This window comes from Lutra lutra, chromosome 7 (assembly GCF_902655055.1).
Source record: "Lutra lutra chromosome 7, mLutLut1.2, whole genome shotgun sequence".
Classification (NCBI taxonomy): Eukaryota; Metazoa; Chordata; class Mammalia; order Carnivora; family Mustelidae; genus Lutra; species Lutra lutra.
In genome coordinates, this window is record NC_062284.1 from 61,937,442 (window position 1) to 61,960,559 (window position 23,118).

General features: G+C 41.0%; 1 protein-coding gene across 1 annotated transcript in view; it reads right to left on the minus strand.

The window, feature by feature from the left end:
- The window catches only part of ZNF106 (zinc finger protein 106), a 60,790-nt gene that overhangs the window by 4,084 nt on the left and 33,588 nt on the right, over positions 1-23,118 (minus strand). The window contains 25 exon segments of the mRNA XM_047737619.1: positions 251-397; positions 2,731-2,802; positions 3,604-3,675; positions 4,187-4,306; positions 5,012-5,074; positions 5,529-5,720; positions 8,412-8,528; positions 11,013-11,041; positions 11,044-11,146; positions 12,521-12,666; positions 13,235-13,290; positions 13,621-13,912; positions 13,915-13,956; positions 13,959-14,053; positions 14,055-14,097; positions 14,100-14,154; positions 14,156-14,292; positions 14,295-14,396; positions 17,172-17,367; positions 17,369-17,511; positions 17,970-18,030; positions 18,113-18,144; positions 18,147-18,266; positions 19,593-19,662; positions 21,770-22,403. Of these exon segments, the coding sequence (XP_047593575.1) occupies positions 251-397; positions 2,731-2,802; positions 3,604-3,675; positions 4,187-4,306; positions 5,012-5,074; positions 5,529-5,720; positions 8,412-8,528; positions 11,013-11,041; positions 11,044-11,146; positions 12,521-12,666; positions 13,235-13,290; positions 13,621-13,912; positions 13,915-13,956; positions 13,959-14,053; positions 14,055-14,097; positions 14,100-14,154; positions 14,156-14,292; positions 14,295-14,396; positions 17,172-17,367; positions 17,369-17,511; positions 17,970-18,030; positions 18,113-18,144; positions 18,147-18,266; positions 19,593-19,662; positions 21,770-22,403 (3,139 nt within the window).

The following is a 23,118-nucleotide window of genomic DNA, read 5'->3' on the forward strand; positions in this document are numbered from 1 at the left end:
GGTCCAGTTATTAGATTTGAAACATTTAAAAACATTCTCTTAAGGCTCTTTCTCAAAAACTCTCAAAAGGACTACCTAATTCATCATTTGAAACCTCATTAAGCTATTCCCCAAATCTCTGAATAATAATAAAAAGGAAAATCCCTAAACTCTATTTATTGCAATTCTGAACATTCTAATAAGGCCTAAAGGTCTGCCTGCTCTGAGGAGTCCAATGACCCCAGGTCGGCCTCTGGTCCCACTCATGTACCTGTTTGGATCCTTTCCTTGCAGTGAAGAAAGCATCACAGTTCTTCCAGCGACATTTCAGAGTTTGAAAGTTTGGATTTGTATGGTCAGTGAGCAAATGTTGTTTCAAATGATCCACAACACCAAATATCAGAGAGCAGCCGTGCCACTAGGGAGAAAGGGAATGAAAGGGTAAGGGGAAAGAGTACAGGAACCATGCAATCACAATTAGAGCAGTCCTCGCTTGTATCCTGTATGGACTGCAGAAGTAAAAAGCAAGCCCCTTATTCTTTAATTCTTGGCTAGAAAATATAACAAAGCTGGATGCACCCACATCAATCACCAATATTTTGAGGTGACGAAAGTCTCAACACTTTGCTCTACTGAGAAGGTGAGGCACCCAGATAGCCACATTGTTAGAGGAAAAGGTTAGCAAATATTGATGGACATGTTACCATAAAATTCAGTTTAAGCCACGTTTATTTTTTTATCTTGCCATCATAAAATGAGTTCCTTAGTCCATTTATTATAAAAGGGGGTTGCTGGGTGGCTCAATCAGTTAAGCATCTGACTCTTGATTTCAGCTCAGGTCACAATTTCAGGATCGTGAGATGGAGCCCTGAGTCAGGCTCCATGCTCAGCCGGGAGTCTGCTTGAGATTCTCCCTCTCCTCCCCACCCTCACCTCTCTCCCACTGCTTGCTTTCTACATAAATAAATAAAATCTTAAAAAAAAAAAGGGGGTAAGAGTTCTCTATAATACTGAAGGGGCTGTGTTTCACAATTCTGAGAACTGCTGACTCGTGAACTTGACAATAAATATGTCTGACAAAGAAAACTACACCCTGGAAGCCTGACTTTACAGAGAATCTTTATCACTTGAATAACAATCTTTGTTTTTTCTTTTTAAAGATTTTATTTATTTATTTATTCGTTTATTTATTTATTTAGCATGCAAGTGGAGAGAGGGAGAGAGGAGAAGCAGAGGGAAAGAATCTCAAGCCGACTCCCCACTGAGCATGGTGTCCAACTTGGGGCTCAATCTCACGACCCCGACATCATGACCTGAGCTGAAACCAAGAGCTGGATGCTTAACCAACAGATCCACCCAGGCGCCCCTCCTTTTTTTTTTTTTTTTAATTCCGACTTTACTAAAAATGTGGCTCAATTCTCAATTTCACTTGTTAGTCAGAAAGCATCAAGACTCTTTGTCTTGGTTTTTCCCCTCCAGGCTTGCCTGTCTTAAACCCTACAATTCTAACAGGTTCATTTCTATAAAGTAATGCAAATTTGAGTTTTTCCTGTAGCACTATTCCATCCCCTCCAGCCTTAAAACCAGATGGTATTTTCTCCATTTCTCTAGGTGAATTAACCCTCTGTATTCTAGATCCTGCTGTACTATATTTTGTGTCTTTCACTGAGAAAACCAAAGAGCAAACCAAACCATGAATACATGAGTATAGGACAGTGGGCAGGTCACAAAAATAAGCACTTCCACGTTTTATTTCACATACAGTTGGCCCTTGAACAACATGGTCTCAAAATGCTCGGGCCCACTTACATGTGAACTTTTTTCAGTAAATATAGTCCAGTGCTGTAAATGTATCTTCATTCCCTTATGATTTTATTTACTTATTTAAGTAAGCTCCAGGCCCAACATGGAACTCAAACTCAAGACCCTGCGATCAAATCACATGTCAAGAAGCCAGGCACCACTTCTTAGATCTTAGTAACATCCTCTTTCCTCTAGCTTACCATATTGTGAGGAAACAGTATATAGGACGTATAACATACAAAATATGTATTATCGGTAAGGCTTCTGATCAAGAGGAGGCTCTTAGCAGGTAAGCTTTTGGGGAGTCAAAAGTTATATGTGGATTTTCAACTGCACAGGGTTTGGTACCCCTAAGCCCCTACACTGTTCAAGGGTCAACTGTACGTTGGTAACAATTGATATTTTTGTAAAAATGTACTGATTTATAATAAAACAAGCAAAAGTCACCAGAGGGATGACCTCTGAGGGGATAATATGTAGACATACTTTATATCTAATCTTAGATTATTCATGAAAGAAGTATGGAAACATTTTATGAATAGCTTTAAAAAAATAAGTCTCCTTGGGGCATCTGGGTGGCGTAGTTGGGTAAGCATCCGACTCATGGTTTTGGCTCAGGTTGTGATCTCAGGGTGGTGAGATCAAGCCACATGTCAAGCTACATGCTCAGTGTGGAGTCTGCTTGGTTCTCTCTCCCTCTCTCTCTCTCCCCCTCCCATTCATGCTCGCTCTCATGCTCTCTCTCTCTCCCCCTCCCTCTAAAATAAATAAATCTTTTTTAAAAATAAAAAATAAAACAATAAAAATAAGCTTCCTTGTCCTCCAGTGGGAGGCAAAAAGTTGATGCTCAAATATAAAAATGCTTAATTGATGCTAATGAAGATCTATAAATTAGCCTAGCATTAAGCAACTCCTAAGTCTCGCTAGGAGAACAGTTTCACTCCTTACCCAACAACGGTAATTCTGCATCAGATTCAGCCTCACAGCTTGAATACTGCCATCGTAACAGCCAGTATAAATCTGGAAAAAGTGGTTTCTCATATTAGACCAAAACAAAACACAAAAAAATCAATAACTAAACATCCTCAAAATATGTGTCAAAAGCTCTTTGTGCTGGCTGTAAGAAAACACAAACCAAAACCAAAGCCAGCCCTGAGTCCTACCATGGCTAAGTATGTTCTAGCGCGGGTACTGTGAAGCTCCGCTTCTTAGGGAGCCACTCCTGAGAGCCTGGCTGAGAGCAGCAGTGCAGGGCTGGAGGCCCCCGGACCCCGGGCCCCTGAGCACGGCACGCTACACTAAGCATTACACGGGAGCCAGCTGAGTTCCATTGCTACAAGGGGTGCTACTGCTCAGAATCTGATAAACATCCACTCTGCCTCAACCCCATAATTTAAAAATAACATAAATCGAGGCTTAGCAGGGTTGAGTGAATTAGCTTCTACTTTTAGGACTGCTTTCGCTTCGCCATACTGGCCAGGTCTCCTGACTCCATTCCAATGTTCTGTTTGGATCGTAATGGCTCTGGAAAAAGCACCACTCAATTTTTAGGGGACAGGTCTTAAACTTATTTTCTCTTTCATGGGGGTATCAGATTTTTATTGTAATTATTTTCACTTATCAATATAGCAAAGAGAATATTCAACAATATCACTGGGTTACTTCTCAGTGATACTACACCAAAAGATAAAGGATTCAATAACGAGGCGTATCAGAAACAGATATCATCTTTGGGAGTGATAGAGAGGAACATTATCATCAGTTTGTAGTTTTTAGTGAACATATTCTAAAGCAATATGTGACATGGCTAATAATACTCACCATACTTTTATGGATGGTCATACACATAATCATGTCTTTGTGTCCTCCATAAACTTGTAGTCGATCATGGGACTTAGGTGGAGGAAGAAAACAGAAAGAGAATTAAGGTTACTCATACCCTGTGTTTAATAAGCATATTAAACACAGAGGCCTCTGGCAGGATTAAAACCATACCCGAGGCACTATGGTGAGGCAACGGGAGCATTTTCACAGAAACGTAATCTGACTATTTTTCTAGTAAGTCCTCAGAGGCGGCGCTGGCCATTGAAAATGAGAGAACTAATTTCTGTGTCGTGTCAAAGTCCCCAACCTGAAACTGCACACGGAGCACTAGGCAGGCTTTAGAGACTACCGCTGCAGCCTGTAACCCTCCGGTATGGACCTGAGCCTCACCACAAGCCTCGGAGTATTTTTCTGAAAGTGTAGTCCACGGACCATCTACTTCATTATCTAGAGGTCTTCTGAAAAATGCAGATTTCTGGGCCCACCCTCAACCTTACTATATTAAAAAAAAATTTAACACCTAACCCAGGCAGATCTTCTCCCCAAATTGTTAAAGCAAAAGAGTAGATCTAAATTCTACCTGTAATTCATAGACACGAACAAATTTATCCAGGCAAGCAGTCACCATCACTTTTCCTAGGATATTCACCACAGTCACTGCGTGATTGTGACCTTTATAGATCCGCACGAGCTCACCAGTCTGCATCCAAAAAGAGACAAGTCACTAGACTGATTTTCAAGATTCCTTCTGACTTTTCAGATTTCTGGTTCCATTATTCCGTAAGTCGTAATTCCGAAGCTACTTGTACAATAAGGGAGCTGAACTAATTTTAACAGCTCAAGTACTCACACAAGCATTTATCACAATACAGGTATACAACATATACAAAATGCATCCTGACGGAGAGAAGCTGGTGTCACAGAAAGGGAAGGCCCACAACTCTATCTGCATGTATTTTGTAGATGTTGACGTATTTCCATTTTTCTCATCCCAATTCACCTGGACAAGTCCCTGAGGCTGCACTGTCCCCAGGTTTATAGCCAGGCACTGAGCTTCCCACAGCTGCCTCTGGACCCGAGCAGAGTCTCTTGGCTGTTTTTATTTGTTCTATTTTAAACTACAGAAAATACCCACTTTCTTGGAGCCTCAGCTGCTCAATTTATCTCAAGTTCAAATGAAACAAACTAAACCTTACATAACTTTGAATCTGTCCCCCATTAAAAATGTTGATCGGGTCAGAATTTCCAGATTGCTCACTACCTTCCAAGAGCTCATGCAGGTACAGACTGTTATTAAGCTTTTCACTGGAAAAAGTGCTTTAATTTGAACTGCAGGAGGTCTGAGGAATCCTTCAAGCTTTCACCATCATTCCATTAAAGATTTCTTTACATCAACACAACTTACATGAATGTTATGGGCGTGGACTGACTGATCGCTGGAGCCACTGAACACAAGGTCATTCACCACCTTAAAGAAAAAAATTCATTGAGTTAGATTTGGTATAAGGGTCTGAGTTTTCTCTGTAACCTGTAAAGCACATAGTTGAATTCTAATTTGTAACCTACTTTGAGATGAGCATGAACTAGGGACAAAATAATAAGTTCCTCAAATTTTCTAAAGTGAAACTTCTGTTCTACCACCAGGTACTGGGATAAATCGAAAATGTATTATTGGGTTTGCTGCCTCCTCAGAATGATTGTGAAATAGCCAAGAGGGCTTTGAAGTATATCTACATTCTACAATAAAATACACCTCTCTGTTAATACATTAAAATACAGTACAGTGACCCAAGCACTGTAATCTCCTTGCTCTTTTCAAGATGATGTGTTCTAAACAAGGCACTAGACAACAAGGGAAATGCCACTCAAACCTTTCTATGTGTGCCAGACAACCTACTCCTCTTCTCTTGCCCTGTACTTGCCTTCATGCAAAGAATGGTTTTGCTGTGGCCCTCCAGAGTTCTGAGGAGGAGTCCATTCCGTGCATCACGAACACTAATGGTACAGTCATAAGACCCAACAACGAGCAGCTTTCGGGCTCCTTCCTGTGCTGTGGCAAGACAGCTAACAGCCCGAGGGCCATGGCATTCGAAGATTTCAAGTCGTTTATTGTTCTGAAAAATAAGCCACCATTATATGAAGTAAAGGAAACTCAGCTGGTAAATGTCAAAATCAACTAACCCAAATCACTACCTTGATACGAACTCTCTAATTCTATTACCTGTACTTAAGTTCTCATACTGCATCCCTGTCTTTAACTTCCCAACCTCTGCCATTCTCATTCCAACTCTCTTTGTGTCCAAGACTCCCTCCTCCCCCAATCCAGTGGGGGCACAGCAAACTCTTGCATTATAAACACATTTCTAACTTTAAACTACGTATCTGATCATAATTAGTACTTGATTCTCTTTTTATGCCTTCTCTCACTTCCCTTACATTAATGATAACAAATGATCAACTTTTTTTTCACATTCTAACATATCTTCCATGCCTTAGACCCAAAAACTCTTTCCCTGATTTTTTTCTCATCAAAAATTTTGCAATCAATTAGTCACATTTCCAAATTTCTCCACTGAGAATTACTTACTGAGGTCTAATTTTGGTAAGAGTCTCTCATTCTCTACCTTTCTGTTATTCTCAGTTTCTTCTGATTTCTCGTTCATTGTCATCTCTCATGACATCATTTAGTGAACTACAGAAGACTTTTACATCAGTCGGAGTGGCATAGTCACATCCTGAATTCCCAAACATTCCTTAACCTCAGATCTTAGACTTACTTCCCTCATCCCCATACCAGTCTTGTTCCTAAAGTCTCCCACTTCCCCAAAACTTCTAAAAAGGATCTTTGGGTGTGGGGAGTGTGCCTGGCTGGCTCAGGAGGTGGAGCATGCTACTCTTGATCTTGGGGTCATGAGTTCAAGCCCTATGTAGAGATTGGGTGGAGATTATGTTAAAAAAAAAGAGTTTAAAAATAAATAAATAAATAAATAAAGGAACTTCAGGTGCACACAAGTGGTGAAACTCCCAGAAACTAAGCACAAAGCAGCAGCTGGGAGTGTCCAGGGCTAAGCAATGACTCCAACCACCTTAGGTGCTCGGGAGACAGGCTGGTGGGAGTTCAGGGCCAGGCACAGAGAATCAACCCTGGCTTTCTGTTGAGATCTCAGAAGCACTGCATTCTAGGTGTGTGGCCAAACCAAAAAGGGCCCAGCCCTCATAAGACTTCAAAATTCCCATGTCTGCAGAGATTCTCAAATCTCTCTGTCAAGGTCCATCCTCTCTGGGGCTTGTTAACCAGTTAGGGACCATTTCCATTTGAATTTTTTGTTCTCACCCTGCCTCAAACGTCCTGCTCCTAACTTCTATCCACCTTTGATAACATTACTCTCCCAAAAAAGGAATGAGGTCATTATCAAGTTTTATCCTTTAAAAACTTTTAAATCTATTCTTTCTTCTTCATTTCTATTGCCCTAGCCAAATCTAATGTAGGCTTTTAACACTTCACATACAGAATACAACAACTTTCACTAATGACCCTTCTGTGATCTATTCCTATCAAGTGACCCATATAACTTGGCACTTGATTATCTACGGACCAGATTGTTCTTACTTGATTTTAAGCTCCTTAAAGGCAGAGGCCATGAGATATTTATTGTATCCCTTATAAGCAGTGGTTCCAGCTCACGTGTGGAAGGAGAGTTGGTAGGTATTCCTAACATATGAATGATACTGTAATTGGGCATAACACAATAAACACCATAACATGCTGTCAAAAGATGACCATGAGGCACCTGGGTGGCACAGTTGGTGAGGCACCTGACTCTTGATTCCAACTGAGGTCATGATCTCAGGGTCATGAGATAGAGTTCCACGTCCAACTCCATGCATGGAGCCTGTTTAAGATTTTCTCTGTCCCTCTCCCTCTGCCTGCCTATTGCATCAGTACACTCACGCACTCACTTTCAAAAAAAAAAAAGAAAAGAAAAAGATGACCAGATGACCTTGGGATATAGAGTTACAACTCATTAGTAACCAAACCGTCAACTCTACCTCTTACATCTTTTATCCATTCTCTTCTCTTCATTCTTAGACTGACCGTTCCCATCATCTTCTATGACAGAGCCTCCTAAATGATCTTCCTGCCTCTACTAGTACCAGTACTTTCCTATCATCAACTGCAGGATGACTTTCTCTAAAATACAAATTGGATCGTATCTCTCTTACTTTAAAGCCCACCAAGATGGAAGTCCACCTACATTAACAAAGCATATAGGGCTATCAAGAACTTGTCCCTCCTCACTTCCTAAGCTTTAACCTAAGGCCTAGCACATAACAAATGCTCAGTAAAGGTTTGCTCAACAAATGAATTTACGTTTGGATTAGGAAAGAATGAGGCCACATGAACAAAAGGCAAACCTATGACTGGGTTCACATTACAGAATAGGTTATCCTCATGAAACCCTAAATCAGTTCCAAACCACATCAATGTCATACTCAAAAGAATTTAAGCTTATTTTTCATGGTGTCATTCTTAAAATGAGATAGACTAGTTTAAACCCATGACTCATTATTTGGCTCCAAATCATCAGGCTTGGTTTAATTTAGTAGAGCTACCTTTTGGTCCTGGCACACTTAGGCCTGAGCAGACGGAATGAAGGATCTTGTTTTACTTACACCAGAAGATAACAGTTTTTGAGTAGCAGCTCATTCTGTTGTTTTCTCACACAAGAAAACAGGAAAATGTCTGCCTTCTCCTTCTTTCCACACACACACTACTTTCTAGTGTTCTCCCGCCAGACACTGACCTTGATGTTGAAGGTGACCACAGTGCCATTTGCCAGTCCTGCATAGAGGATTCGCCATCGACTGTGGAGGCAGAGAACCCGGTCTTCCAGCTGTAACTGCTCCACACACTCTCGTGTCTGACAAAAGTAGACAACACCTAATCAGCAGAGGTTAACAGCAAGTAAAATGTGAAAGCAATCCTTCTTACAGCAGAGTGTGAAACGATTTTTGTGAGGAAGAAAATGTAGCATCCTCTATCTTGTAGAAGACTATCTTAGAGCTGGCCAAAGACCCTCAACCTATAAACAAATATCGACTCTAATAATGTCACTCATGCTCCTAATTTGGAATGTAGAAATTCTTCAAAGGACACTAAGAATTGGACCTTAGGGGCACCTGGGTGGCTCAGTAAGTTAAGACTTTGCCTTCAGCTCAGGTCATGATCCCAGGGACCTGGGATCAAGCCCCACACAGGGCTCTCTGCTCAGCGGGGAGCCTGCTTCCTCCACTCTCTGCCTACTTATGATCTCTGTCTGTCAAAAAAATAAACTTAAAAAAAAAAAAAGGACTGGGCTTTAAACTTTTTTTTTTTAAGATTTTATTTATTTATTTGACAGAGAGAAATCACAAGTAGGCAGAGAGGCAGGCAGAGAGAGAGGAGGAAGCAGACTCCCTGCGGAGCAGAGAGCCCAATGTAGGGCTCAATCCCAGGACCCCGGGATCATGACCCAAGCCAAAGGCAGAGGCTTTAACCCGCTAAGCCACCCAGGCGCCCCTGGGTCTTAAACTTTTAAATGAAGTAGCCAAAAGGAAAGCTGCCTTTGACATCTAAAAAGGAAAATAAAGATTACAGTTGTATATTTGACACTTTTATTAATCATGTATGTGTTTGCCTCTAATTGATTGTCTACTTCAACAGACAGGCCTCCTTCAAGCCAGGTTGGCTGATCCATAATTAGCTGAGCAGCTTTAAAATATATAGAACCCCAAGCTTCTTCCTCAATCCATGAGATTCTAATTCAGTAGGCTCTGGAATGTGCATTTAAAAAAAAAATTTCTTGGGGTGCCTGGGTGGCTCAGGGGGTGAAGCCTCTGCCTTTGGCTCGGGTTGTGGTCTCAGGGTCCTGGGATTGAGCCCCACACTGAGCTCTCTGCTCAGCAGAGAGTCTGCTTCTCCCTCTCTCTCTGCCTGCCTCTCTACCTACTTGTGATCTCTGTCTGTCAAATAAATAAATAAAATCTTTTTAAAAAAATTTCTTTACTAATTCTAATGCATATCCAGGTTAAATAAGTACTGTTTGATCTCACTTTCAAGAAATGATTTCCATGAATTTCCCGACCTGGTTTATACTAGCAATTCTAGTTACCTAGGTAATCTGACCCTGTTGCTAGTAAGACGGTGAGCACTCAAGATTTGTTACTGAATGACACTAACCAATGAAAGGCCCAAGTATAGCTTTTAGACAGGACTGGAAACAGATGTTAAAATCATGATGGTTAGAAGGATGGACAAGCTGTGGGTTAGGGTGATAAAAGCTACAGGCCGGTGATGCACAAACAGTGAATCTTGGAACACTGAGAAAGTAAAGTTAAAATAAAAAAGAAAAAAAGCTATAGGCTGTCAAAGCTTTTGACCTCTTTTCCCAACCTTCTTTTATAAAGAGTCAGTCTCCGAAATTATTCAATTTTCTCCCATAAAATTACAAATATAAATGCCACGTATAAACTGTGAAATAAAGGAAAAAGACAGTAAATATGCCCAAATGTTAAAATTCATGTTGCCTCTGGTTAACTCACGTGAGATCTTTTCATAGTTTTTATAGGGCAATCAGATACATAATGTAGTAAAAAAAGAAGAGTCCTTTTGAGATATGAGTGGTCACTGACAAGCATCTAGTCACCCACAAACTCCAACAGAAAGGTACAACAAGATTAATAACAACATTCCGTAAACTCAGTTGATAAAGCAGCGGCAGGGTTTGAGAGGATGGACTCCAATTTTGAAAGAAGTTCTACTGGGGGTTAAACGCTATCAAACAGCACTACACGCAACAGAGAAGTGGTTCATGAAAGGAAGAGTCGATTATGGAGGCAAACTTCACTGTGGTCTTATTTTAAGAAAATGCTGCAACCACCCCCACATCTGTCAGGGGCCACCAACACTGAGGCAGGACCTCCCACCAGCAAAAAGACTACAGCTCGCTGAAAACGCAGATGATGGCTAACATTTGTTTAGCAATAAAGTATTCTTTTTCTTCTTTTTTATTTTTCCTTCTTTTCCCCTCTCTGTGGAGGAGAGAAAAAAGTATTTCTTAATTAAGGTACATACATTGTCTTTTCAGATAAAATGCCACTGCACACCTCACAGAATATAGCATCAACGTAACTTTTATGTTCACCGGGAAACCAAAAAATTCCTTTGACTCATTTTATTATGATGTTCACACCTCACTGCAGTGGTCTGGAACCCAACCTGCAGTATCTTTGAAGTATGTCTGTGCCAAAATTGGCTCAAAGAATAAGAAAGTGGGCAGAATCAACCATCTGTCTCCACTCTGCCTAGTAAATAACAGCCAGAGCAGCTTAATATGATCATTTCTGACTTCTCTGGACTCACTCACCTTGACATTATAGCAGCGAATGGTATGTCACTGGAACCAGTGTAAAGAGCAGCATTCTTCCCGGAGATCTGGGTAACCAGGAGGCAGTTCACTTTGGAGACGTGCCCCTCAAAGACACCAATGCACTTCCGACTCTAAGTCAAGCACGTATCAGATCATTACTTGTGGATACATAAGCGTTCGAGAACACATTTCCTCCACAACAGCAAAAATGCCAAAACACACAGTTTGCTGCTGTATCCTTAGTGCCTCGGTTAGTGCCTGGTAACGAAGGGTATATAAATATACCGTAAATACCTGTTTACTAAATGCCCAGTAAACAGTCACATGAACTAAATATCTGCAACTCTGTTATCTGAGCCATTCCAAAAATACTTAGGGCGATCTGCTGTAAGATAGATCAGAATTTTAATTAATGCATGGGGCAAGGTTCTCCAACTTAGGACCAAAGCTCTGACAAATCCAAACTGCAGCTGATTTCCCAAATAAGTTCCTGCATTTCATCAGCAACTTATGAATGTTCCACAACATTCAGAGATGTGTCCTATGCCATCACGGGCCGCAGTGGTCCAGGGATGGTTTCACAGGGGAGCATCCTAAATGTTACCTTTGTGCAAAGATGGAGACCCACTTAGAATGTGCATACATACATTTATCTTGCAATTTAGAATTAGAGCCAATCCCCCAAATGTTACACTTCTATTTCCTGGTACCACTGCTTCCTTCCTTCTGTCGTCCCTGTTGCCCCTTCCCATCACTCGCCTAATGGAACCTAGACACCTGTTGCCTAGAGTGAACACATTTTCATGGTCCATTATCTAACCTTTTGACTTTCAAGACTTCAGCAATTCAAATGCTTTTGTGGTGTCTATTCTGACAATGAAGTATTCCTAAAGCTTCTTGGCTATCACCTTTGATAAGCAAAATTAGTTTGACACACACCAAATTCAAACTCATTCTATGAAAAGTTCATTCTATGAAACTGAGACAATGAGCATCAGATTATACTAAGTGTTGGGTACAAGAATACTGTTGCTCTCCTTAATAACTTGGGACAATTAATCAACTGTGAGGAAAAATGCCTCCTCTAATACTTCCCTGATACTCATTCTAACCTATTATGTCGCAGCTACATGAAGGACCTCATCGGCAACACGAGGACCAGAACCCAATTGGACAAGCCCTACTGCGGGCCAATCGGTTGTTCACGGTCTAGCATAGGACCCATTTTTACAGGGTTGGGAGGAAAAAGAAACCCCAGGGCCTTCTGAAATCTGTCTGTGAGCAGGAGGAGAACTAGCTTTAGAAAGAGGTGACAACAGAGAAAGCAGAATGGACAGACAGGAAGAAGCTAAGTCCCCAGTGACCCTGCTAAGCCATGGCATCAACCTCATCTATAGATAGTCTAAAACTCACCTCATCTTTGGACAGAAAATGGATTCCTCTACTGTCTAAGAGAGTGTGGCCTGGAGTCCTGCAAAGACATTCCAACTGATTTATCAACTCACCACCAGATTATAAGCTCGGACAGTTTTATCTGCTGAACAGGTGTACAGTAAGTTCCCAAATATCTGAATTGCATTCACTGCGGCTTGGTGCCCCTCAAAGCTCCCTTCTGTGGGCTCATCATCATCTCCTGGCTCGGAAGATATTTCTGGAAAACAAGAGTATGTTTCAGAGACGTGCCTGCTTTTGTCTGAAAAGATACTAAAAAATCAAAACCATTACAGATTATAGTGGTCCCTGGATTCTCCTTAAAACTTATTTCCCCTAGCAAAACACATTTTTCATTAATGATCTTCATTATAAAGACTTTATAACAAGAGAAGGCAGAGAAGGTCTCTCACGTAGGAGAAAAGATAGATACTTAATTTTTGAGTGAACCTGGAAAGTACCAAATCTCTCTCCATATCCTTTCTTCTGCTGCCAAGTTGTTCGGTTGAATAAGACATTATTCTTTATGCAGTTCCTTCTCAAAGCAAAAACCCGGGGGAGGCAATGCAACCTTAATAGTCATTAGCTGAACAGATAGGACAGATGGGAATAAGAAACTAAAAAGGCCAGATTTGGGATTTACAGATACCATAATTGCTGGTCAAAGCAATCCTCTTGCTGACAATCACCCCCCCAACACCATTCTATAGGCTTACTTAAACCATGGCCCTAATATCTACAAGCCTCTTTTTCTGTAGCTAATTTAAATGAAGCTGAATAACCAATACCTGAAGAGTTCTTTGAGCCTTTTATGGAGGAGATCACGGTCTGAGTTTCTGCCACACTACAAAATAATAGCAAACGTCTTTTAGCATCTGTGAATAGGAGGCCGTAAAACTTAAATTTTCCTGACATAAAATGGGCAACACAGCAATCAGTTTTTCCACCTGGGATTTCTATATGAAAGGAAATGTAAGTACAGTAAATATTTACAACACAAATGAGAAAGCAGAAAATCTCCATTGGCAAGGTTTGATTCTTCCATACCCAGAATCTCTACTGATTTCCTTTTCATCTGATTCATTTAAACAGTAATTCATAATCAAAAGTTCTATCTTTTAAGAAACGAATAAGGGTAAAAGCTGTTCTGACTGGACTGGCACAACATCCTCACCTTACAGGGATACCATCTTTATAACGAGTGCCAATCTCACTGGTAGAGCTAACTTCATCACAGCCAGAACGAGACGTTTCTAAGGAGTTTTGCTCTGTGGAGTTCCAAATATCCTTTTTAGATGGGCTGTCTGGTTTCTCTTCTCCAGATTCAGAAGAATCAATGGCCACCACTTCCAACTGAGGGTTAGGGATCTCTAGGACTTCCAGAGACGAGTCACTATCTGGCTCATCCCTGACATTCTCTTGTTCTGGGCCAGTTCTGCTATCTTCCCAGGTGGAGGTTGTCACCTTCCCCCTTTAGTTGACTTTCCAGTCTTTACTTTCCTTACAGGTTAGCAGTAAATACATCCTGTTCAGTATCACTGTTCTCAGGAACATGAGCAGCCCGAAGTGTTTTCTTCTTCCTAAGTTTCTTCTTTTCTTGTTTCCCGAGTTTCAGCCGATGTCAAGGTAGACTCTGCCTGTTGCTCAGGCTGTCAGCTGGAGAGTGGGGCTCCCTCTCTACGGGGGTTTCAGAAACAAACGACAATCTTGGAAAAAGAACTCGTACAGGGCCTCAGACCCGCTGTTGCCTTTGACTGGCTCTTCTCTTCTTTATTTATGCCTGGAAGATCAGTTGGTTGGGAAGAGGGCACATTTCCTCTGTTCCTGGTGTTTCCTTGCTCCGTGGAAACTTCAGTTCTTGGCTGGGCTCGTGGAAACTTTCTGTGACCTCTGACAAGGACAATGTTGCAGTGATGAGTGGAGAGACTGAACAACTGTCACTATTCTCGCCTGAATTGAGAAGGAAAAAAAAATTATTGCATCTTCTTCTGTGTCTGCTGTTTATCATTTTAAACTGCCATTTTTTTTTTAAGATTTTATTTATTTATTTGAAAGAGAGAGATCACAAGTAGGCAGAGAGGCAGGCAGAGAGAGAGGGAGGAAGCAGGCTCCCTGCCGTGCAGGGAGCCCGATGTGGGGCTTGATCCCAGGACCCTGGGATCACTACCCAAGCCGAAGGCAGAGGCTTAACCCATTGAGCCACTCAGGCGCCCATAAACTGCCATTATTTATCAACGATTGAATCTCTATCAAATAATGACCTTTCAGTGATATGTGAACAAAGCTACAATTGTTAAAGCGGTTATCTCACCCCTCAGCTTCCCATAACCTACAGAAATTTCTACGATAGCACTTACTACACTTGGCCCTGCACTGATCTCACAAATAACATGCATGTCTTATACCACACAAAAACTCTTCATGGGGGGAAAAAAAAAAAAAAAAACAACTCTTTATGGGCACAGATTGTTTCTACCAATCTCTTTTCTTTCTTGTTTGACATGTTCACATATTTAACATCATGTTTTATTCTTGGTAGACATTTAAATATCTACTCAGCTAACCTTAATTTCTCCGATGTTTTCACAATGCTATTTTACCAGTACATCAGCCAGTGTGGCTACATAACAGTAGTTAAAAAGTCCGCTGACTTAAAAATGTCTATTTTCTTTGACTTAGTTATTATTTCATGTGGAGGAATTTAAACTGATGAAATAATCACAGACATACTCAAGGACATACACAATGTAGTGTTACAAAGAATACTAAAAAAAAAAAGATAAAAAGCAAATATTCAAAGATTATAAATAACTGTATCCATATTATGCAACTCCTCAAGTATTATTCAACTATAAATTAAAGTATTTCAGATAAATTATTTTTATGACAGGAAATGATCATGAGGGGGCACCTGGGTGGCTCAGTGGGTTAAAGCCTCTGCCTTCAGCTCAGGTCATGATCCCAGGGTCCTGGGATCGAGCCCCGTATCGGGCTCTCTGCTCAGTGGGGAGCCTGCTTCCTCCTCTCTCTCTCTCTCTCTCTCTGCCTGCCTCTCCACCTACTTGTGATCTCTCTCTCTCTGTCAAATAAATAAAATCTTAAAAAAATAATAAAAAAAAAAAAAAGAAAATGATCATGAGAAATCAAGTAAAAAAAGGTTATAACAGACTATGATTTTCCTTTTGTATAAAGTCTATGGATAAACACACAAACATTTATAATTTAGGACTGAAATAATATATAACAAAATAACACCTAATTTTTATTCTTACATCTTTTTTTTTTTTTAAGAATACATTTATTTATTCATGAGAGAAAGAGAGAGAGGTAGAGGGAGAAGCAGGCTTCCTGTGGAACAGGGAGCCCAATGTGGGGACTCGATCCTAGGACCTGGGATCATGACCTAAGCTGAAGGCAGATGCTTAACCATCTGAGACACCCAGGTGCCCAGTCTTCAATCTTTTTACAGTGAACATGAATTATTTTGCAGAGGAAGAAATCTAATAAAAGACATTTTAAAAAATCTTAGCTTAAAAAGTCACTATAATACTCCTTTGCCAATTTTTTAAAAAAAAATTGAATACTACTCACACAACAGCAACAAAATTCCAGATGAAAGATAATATACATTCAAGGTAGATATCTAGTTTAGTGTTATAACAGGTAGCAAAATCTAGGGTAATTCTTCAGACTTTTTCTGTTCAGATCACACAGTGCCAGTTTATTTTTGAACTGTCAATATAGCACCACTACAGTTATACAAACTTCAGGTAACGTTAAAAATAGCTTAGAAGTTATTCTCAAATGGTGACCAGGTGGGTGTAGTTTATGAAAAGAGTAAAAACTGGCTATTTCTCAAAACCACTCAAGTTGTTAATGATTCCAACTCCATTGTCCTCTGCCTTTCATCATGAGCACCTCTCTCAGGCTTAAATTAAACCTGCCTTGCCTTTAAATGGTAAAGGTAAGTGCTAAGAAATTCAGAGGATATAGCTTATCTAGGAAGTTGACTGAGTAACTTCAACTCCACTCATCTTACAAAAAAAATAATTCTGCACCAATCCTCATTATGGAACTTTTTAGGTGCTAATGCAAAGTCAATTTAGTAATCCCAATTAAGGGAAATTGAGGGAAAATTACTGATGTTTAAATAATCGTCATAGAAATGCCTGGGTGGCTCAGTCAGTTGAGTGACGGACTCTTGATTTCAGCTCAGGTACTGATCTCACAGTTATGAGCTCAACCCCCGAGTCAGGCTCTGCACTGGACATGGAGCCTGTTTAAGATTCTCTCTCTCCTTGGGGCGCCTGGGTGGCTCAGTGGGTTAAAGCCTCTGCCTTCGGCTCAGGTCATGGTCTCAGGGTCCTGGGATCAAGCCCCACATTTGGCTCTCTGCTCAGCAGGGAGCCTGCTTCATCCCTCTCTCTCTGCCTGCCTCTCTGCCTACTTGTGATCTTGTGATCTCTGTCAAATAAATAAATAAAATCTTTAAAAAAAAAAAAAAGATTCTCTCTCTCCCTCTGTGCCTCCCCCACCACAAGCACACACACCTCTCTCTCTCTCTCTCTCAAAAATAAATAAGCAATCCTTCCTAAATGAAGGAAATCAAGAAAAATTAATTCTAGCAACTTCCGTTTTAATGGGGCAAATATGACTACATCATTGACCTAAACTGCCCTAGACCCACTTCCGGGTTGCCCTTAACCCACAGAAAAGCTTACATACTATTAGCTTGTGGTAATTCCTTGGACACATTGCCAGAAGAGCCTTGTGACACAGCATTCACACCCTCGTCGTGTTCAGGAGACATGGGTTCTTGTTTAATCTGAATTGAGGAGTCTGGAGCAGGAACACTGCCATGAGCTTGGAAAGTAGGAGATGTGGTTACTTGGAGAGGGACTCCGTGGACGACGGAGACATGGCGAAGATGGAGGCTCCAGAAAAACTGGGAAAAAGGGAGTAGGCAGCAGTGTGGCATCAGCAGATGTCTGAGATCTACTGTTCCTTTGCTCTCGTGGAAGGCTATAAGGAACCTGGTCTGGGCGCTCGGAAGGTTCATATGTTTCTAGAACGGGAAACATACGTAAGTATAAATGCAAAAATGTTTTCTGAAAAATCACTCATTTCAGAGCCAATTTGTATTCCTAAACATTACAAGAGAATTCTGAAGTCCCTGATAATTCTTTGAAATATGTTGTCATAAAATCTATAACGACCAACAAGGACACAGCAGAACAGGCATTAGTATTCCATTTTTAAATTTAAGTGACCTACCCAAAGTCATATAGTTACTAATAGAAGAGCCAAGATCTGAACCCAGGTCTTTTGATTCCTAACCAAGGCTCTTTCTGCGACATACTGCCCCCCGCTGCTAAGCATTTTGGGGTGTACAATCACCCCAAAAGCAAGGAGACAGGAGAGAAAACATACGACCTTGTCCATGACTACTTCAATACCCCTGTATAGACAATGAAGAAATAAACAAGCTACAGAGGATCCATCCATCAGATGCTCTCCGAATACCTTGTAATCCCTGCAGGATCTGTATTCTATGGGTCCTCAGCGCACTCATCTCCATAGTTATCTAAAAATAAAGTAACTGGTTAGGCAGTTTGAAATCCACTTTAGAGATGATCTGTTCTCATTAATGTTCCATCAGCTGTTACCTGCTGCTTGAGCATCATAAGCCTCTGAACGTCACATATGCCGCCTGAAGGGCTGCCCGGGCTTGCAGAAGGTTGTTATCCATGCACTGCAGGGATCTGCTCAGTTCTTCCTCCCTCAAAGAAATATTCAGCAGCTGGTCAACCTGAGAACGTTCTGCCAAGAGAAACCATAAGGCTCAGTTAATACTGGAGATTTCTTCTTAGTAAGATAGCTTCCTCAGAAGGTAGAACTATAGCAATTCTCTAGGAGAAACTTTTATTTTCTCTCCAATAGGTCACTGGAGACTCATCCAATCTCACAAATCACATAGTCAAGACTGATGTCAGAGCCAACCCAAAAGTGAGAATTGGTAAGATGGAAGTAACTCATAGGTTCAAGTTTGCCACGACATAGTACCATCTTACCTTATCACCATCTTCCACCACTTCCCTCCCAAGTGAAATCTTTGTCCCAGGCAAAGCAACTGTTGTACATTTCATTTCCCATTTTTCCTTTATCTACCACCCTCTTCCCTATGATTTTTGCTTAGGTTAGACTCCAGATGTGAATGGCTTCCCCTCTCTTCCCAATTCATATTTTTCTAGTCTCTTAGCTAACATAAAATAGTTAACTTTATTAGAGAAAATGTCCTGAAGAAAATATAGCTTCAAAATAGTACATTTAAATTACTTTAAGTAAACTGTCCTACCACGTGTATGTATTTGTCATCTAAATGTCTGTCTCCTTCCTGTTCAGGAAATCAAGACCTCTACCCTAAACTCCAAATCCACATACCCAACTATTACCTTGATATCTTTACTGAGGTGTCTCTAAGATCCTTTCACTCAAAGAATTCAAAAGGGAACTTGTCATCTTCCTCGACCCTCAACTTGCTCCTCTCATGGACTTTTCTAGCTCTACAAATGATACCAACATCCCCAAAGATACCTCAGCCAGAAACTGGGGTCATCCTCAAATCCTACCTTATCTATCACATCCAACCACCCAAGGTTCATCCAATTACTTTCCACACTAACCCTTACACCAGAAAGGGTTCAGAGTCAGAAAAAGCAAGTATCATAGAAGTATATCATGAGAGAGCGACTCTAACAACTTCCCTCAATTCAAGTAAGAGAAGCAACAAAGATATCTCAGAAATGGAAATTGAGAGAAATGGCTATAAACTACCAAGAGAAGACAATATCTTTACTAAATGGCTATTCCTCTCCATCACTGAAAAAGACCAATGAGACTTTCTGACTTTATACTGAACTCAATTAGCTTATGGGTCTATGTGGCATCAAATATTTCTCCTATAGCTGTAACTGGATATGGTAGAAAATCAAACTTTTCTATGCCCTTAAGCAGGACAACAAAAATGTCAAAAAATAATAATAAATGGGGGATGAGTGTTTGATAACCACAAGCTATACTCTGTGTCAGGTGTAAAAAGGCTGATTGCTATAAGAACAATTTCTGTCAGAATATTTCACATTATACCTTTCTTTCCTTTGATTTTCCTTCTTTTGTTTTTTCTTTCAAGACTTGGGAGTTCGGGAGAAGATCCATCCTGAGAAGAGAAAAAAACTGAGTAATATTAAATGTGTAAAGGCCATTACCCAGGAAGGGAAAAAAAACAATTCTAAGACCATTATACAATATTCTTCATTATTACTACCATCTCTAACAGGACACTAGGAATCTCATGCACAAGGTCTGAACTAAAAAATTAGCTGAATGTACATGATTAAAAAACTAAATAAAACAGGCACCTGGGTGGCACAGTCGGTTAGGCGTCCAACTTCAAGTTTCAGCTCAGGTCATGATCTCGGTGTTGTGAGACTGAGTCCTGCATCAGGCTCTGTGCTCAGCATGGAGCCTGCCTGGGCATTGTCTCTCCCTCTCCTTCTGTCCCTCCTGCTTGTGCGCAAGCTTGAGCTCTCTCCCTCTTCCTCCCTCCTTTAAATCAATTAGAATCTTTTTTTAATCTTTTTTTTTTTCTTAAGATTTATTTATTTATTTGATAGAGAGAGAGATCACAAGTAGACAGACATGCAGGCAGGGAGAAGGAGAAGCAGGCTCCCCGCCGAGCAGAGAGCCCGATGTGGGGCTTGATCCCAGGACCCTGAGACCATGACCTGAGCCGAAGGTCGAGACTTTAACCCACTGAGCCACCCAGGTACCCAAAATCAATTAAAATTTTAAAAAACAACAAAAAACCCCCAGAATAGAACCTGAGGTCAAGCACCTTCCTAGCATCCTAGAGGTGGTGAAGCACTGGGGCTAAGGCAAAGCATTTCACATTGGTAAAACAAAGTTTAGTTAGAAGTATAGACAAAGCGGGGCGCCTGGGTGGCTCAGTGGGTTAAGCCGCTGCCTTCGGCTCAGGTCATGATCTCAGGGTCCTGGGATTGAGTCCCGCATCGGGCTCTCTGCTCAGCGGGGAGCCTGCTTCCCTCTCCCTCTCTGCCTGCCTCTCTGCCTACTTGTGATCTCTGTCAAATAAATAAATAAGACCTTAAAAAAAAAAAGAAGTATGGACAAAGCCAACAATGCATATACCTCATTTCACTGTGGCAGTTTCTACTTTACTAGGAAATCTTTCCAACAGAATCTTTACAACAAAAAGCTACACAGTCTACATGACAAGCCCTTAGATATGAGCTTTGTTACAGTACAAACTTTCATTGAACAATGTCACTACAGTGTTCAACTCAAAGGAGCAAAGCAAAGTGGGATTTGAACCCAGGTCTACAAGCCAAGCCCTTAACTACTCTGCTTTACTACCTCAGCCCCTTAATTAAGGAGGGCATGTGATGTAATGAGCACTGGGTATTATGTAAGACCAATGAATCACTGACCTCTACCTCTGAAACCAATAATACATTACACATTAATTAACCGAATTTAAATTTAAAAATGGAAAAAAATGCAAACATAAAAAAATGGAAGGTGAAAAAAATAAAATTTAAAAATAAAATAAGTAAAAAATAAAGGACATAGCCCATTTTCTCCCAGTGTCACATTCCAGACTGTATCACTACCAATAACTTTCTTCTTTTCAGAAAGGGTTCCTGAAAGGGTTAGGCCGTATTAGTGACAGAGATGACAGAAGAGAAGTAGTGTCAGTTAAGGAATGGCTTCTGAAAGGGCCAAGCTGGGTATGTGAGGTACAAAACACTGAGTAACAGAGACTAAAAATATTTCTAAGACTCTGTTCATATAGACGCACTCTAGTAGTATGAAAACTACCTTAGCGTTGAGCCCAACAGTCCTGGGTCTAACAAGCACTCACGGCCTACAAATGCAACACTAGAGTGCCTTTCTTGAGCAGCAGTTCAGAATGCATGGTGAAAATAGGGTTATAGCTGAAGACGTGGCTTACTCCTTAGTCAGGTGATACAAAGAATCACTGGCTTGGAGACTAGTTTTAGAGATGACTTCATATTTTCCTAGTACTATACATTCATATTTGATGACATCCCACTTAGTAGAATTACTCAGTGAAAGACACAAATAGGATAAGAACATGAAAGTAGGAGCCTCACAAACCTATGTCAGAGCAGGAAGCAGAGGGAGCCCAGCTACCCAGAGAAAATTAAACAGTTAAATCTTTCCTATAACAGCCAAGTCACCCCATGAAATGCCCTACAACCAGCATGGGCAATCATACTCACGCCAGTGGCCCTTCGTTTCTTCCGCACACTCTGGCCGTCGTTCTGTTCAGCCCCAGAGGTACAGCTACTGTCTGTGGCTGCGTCTGCCAAACTGGAGATTCCGAGGGCTGAGGATGTATTTGATGACAACGAGTTTCCTTCTCCATTACTCTCCTGGGTATTCTGGTTCTCTGAAGATGGCGTAGAACTCTCCTGGCTGTTCAGGTCTTTGGCCAAGTGCATCAAAGGTATTATTCGGTCAGAAGACAACTGCGCACTATGTCGCCTTGGACTCGTGACATTGTCAGCCCTTTCACCTGTTCTGAGCGAGGCAGCCACAGGTGTCACTTCCTGCTTAAGGCCCATGGTTGTTGTCTGACTCTGGGCAGCCCTCAAAGAGTTACTAGGTGAAAAAATCTGCTGGGGCTCATTTTCTTTACCTGTACCTTCCTCACTGAAGAAGCTATACACAGAAGGAGCTCTGTCCATGATCACGCTGCTCTCAGAGAGGCTTCGCTTCCTGGCCAGGCCAGGAGATGAAGAAATGGAAATGCCTTCCCACTGGAATCCTTCTAGATTGGACAGATCAGCCTCCCCATCCAAATCCAAGACCTCTTGTTCATTTTGAACTAAGGGCACCATTTCTATGCCAAACCTTCAGGAAAAAAACAAAGAAAAAGCCCGCAAATCACACATGGTTAGGGGAGAGGGGGCACCACTTAATGAGATTACAAATATACATAAGATGATTTCTGCCCTCAAGAAGCTCACAGTCTAGTAAGTGTTCCAGACACAAAGTAAATAACCATCCGTAAGTACTACCATGTAACCAGTACTAAATTGGAGATTTGTGCCTAGTTATGAAAATACATTTGAGGAAGTAAAAATTCGGAGTTTTATTAGTTTGGAGTTTTTCTGAACCAACAACAAAAAATTTTTAAACAGCTCATAAGTCCAAGCCAAACAAACAAAAATATTCATTGAGCATTCACGAGTGCCAGGCACTAGGCTAAGAACAAGAACTTTAAAATCTCAATATTCGAGTGATGGAAAAGGTGCACAATAATATGCTATTCAACAGGGATAAAAATTGAGCCTGAAGGGCTGTATAATTATAATACAGCGGGCCGATTTTCACACAGCAAACCTATGTTGAATGCTGCTTTACCGTTCAGAAAAGTCTAGCTCCTCCACCTAGGAATACCAGAATACCACACAAGTACTTAAGAGCAAGTATTTTGTGATCACAAATACAACGCCCAGAGTATATACAGAAGGGTAACGGTTTATAGGTAACAAGATAGTGACACTTAAAAACACCGCTCATTAAGAGTGAGAAGTAGAGGGGTACCTGGGTGGCTCAGTGGGTT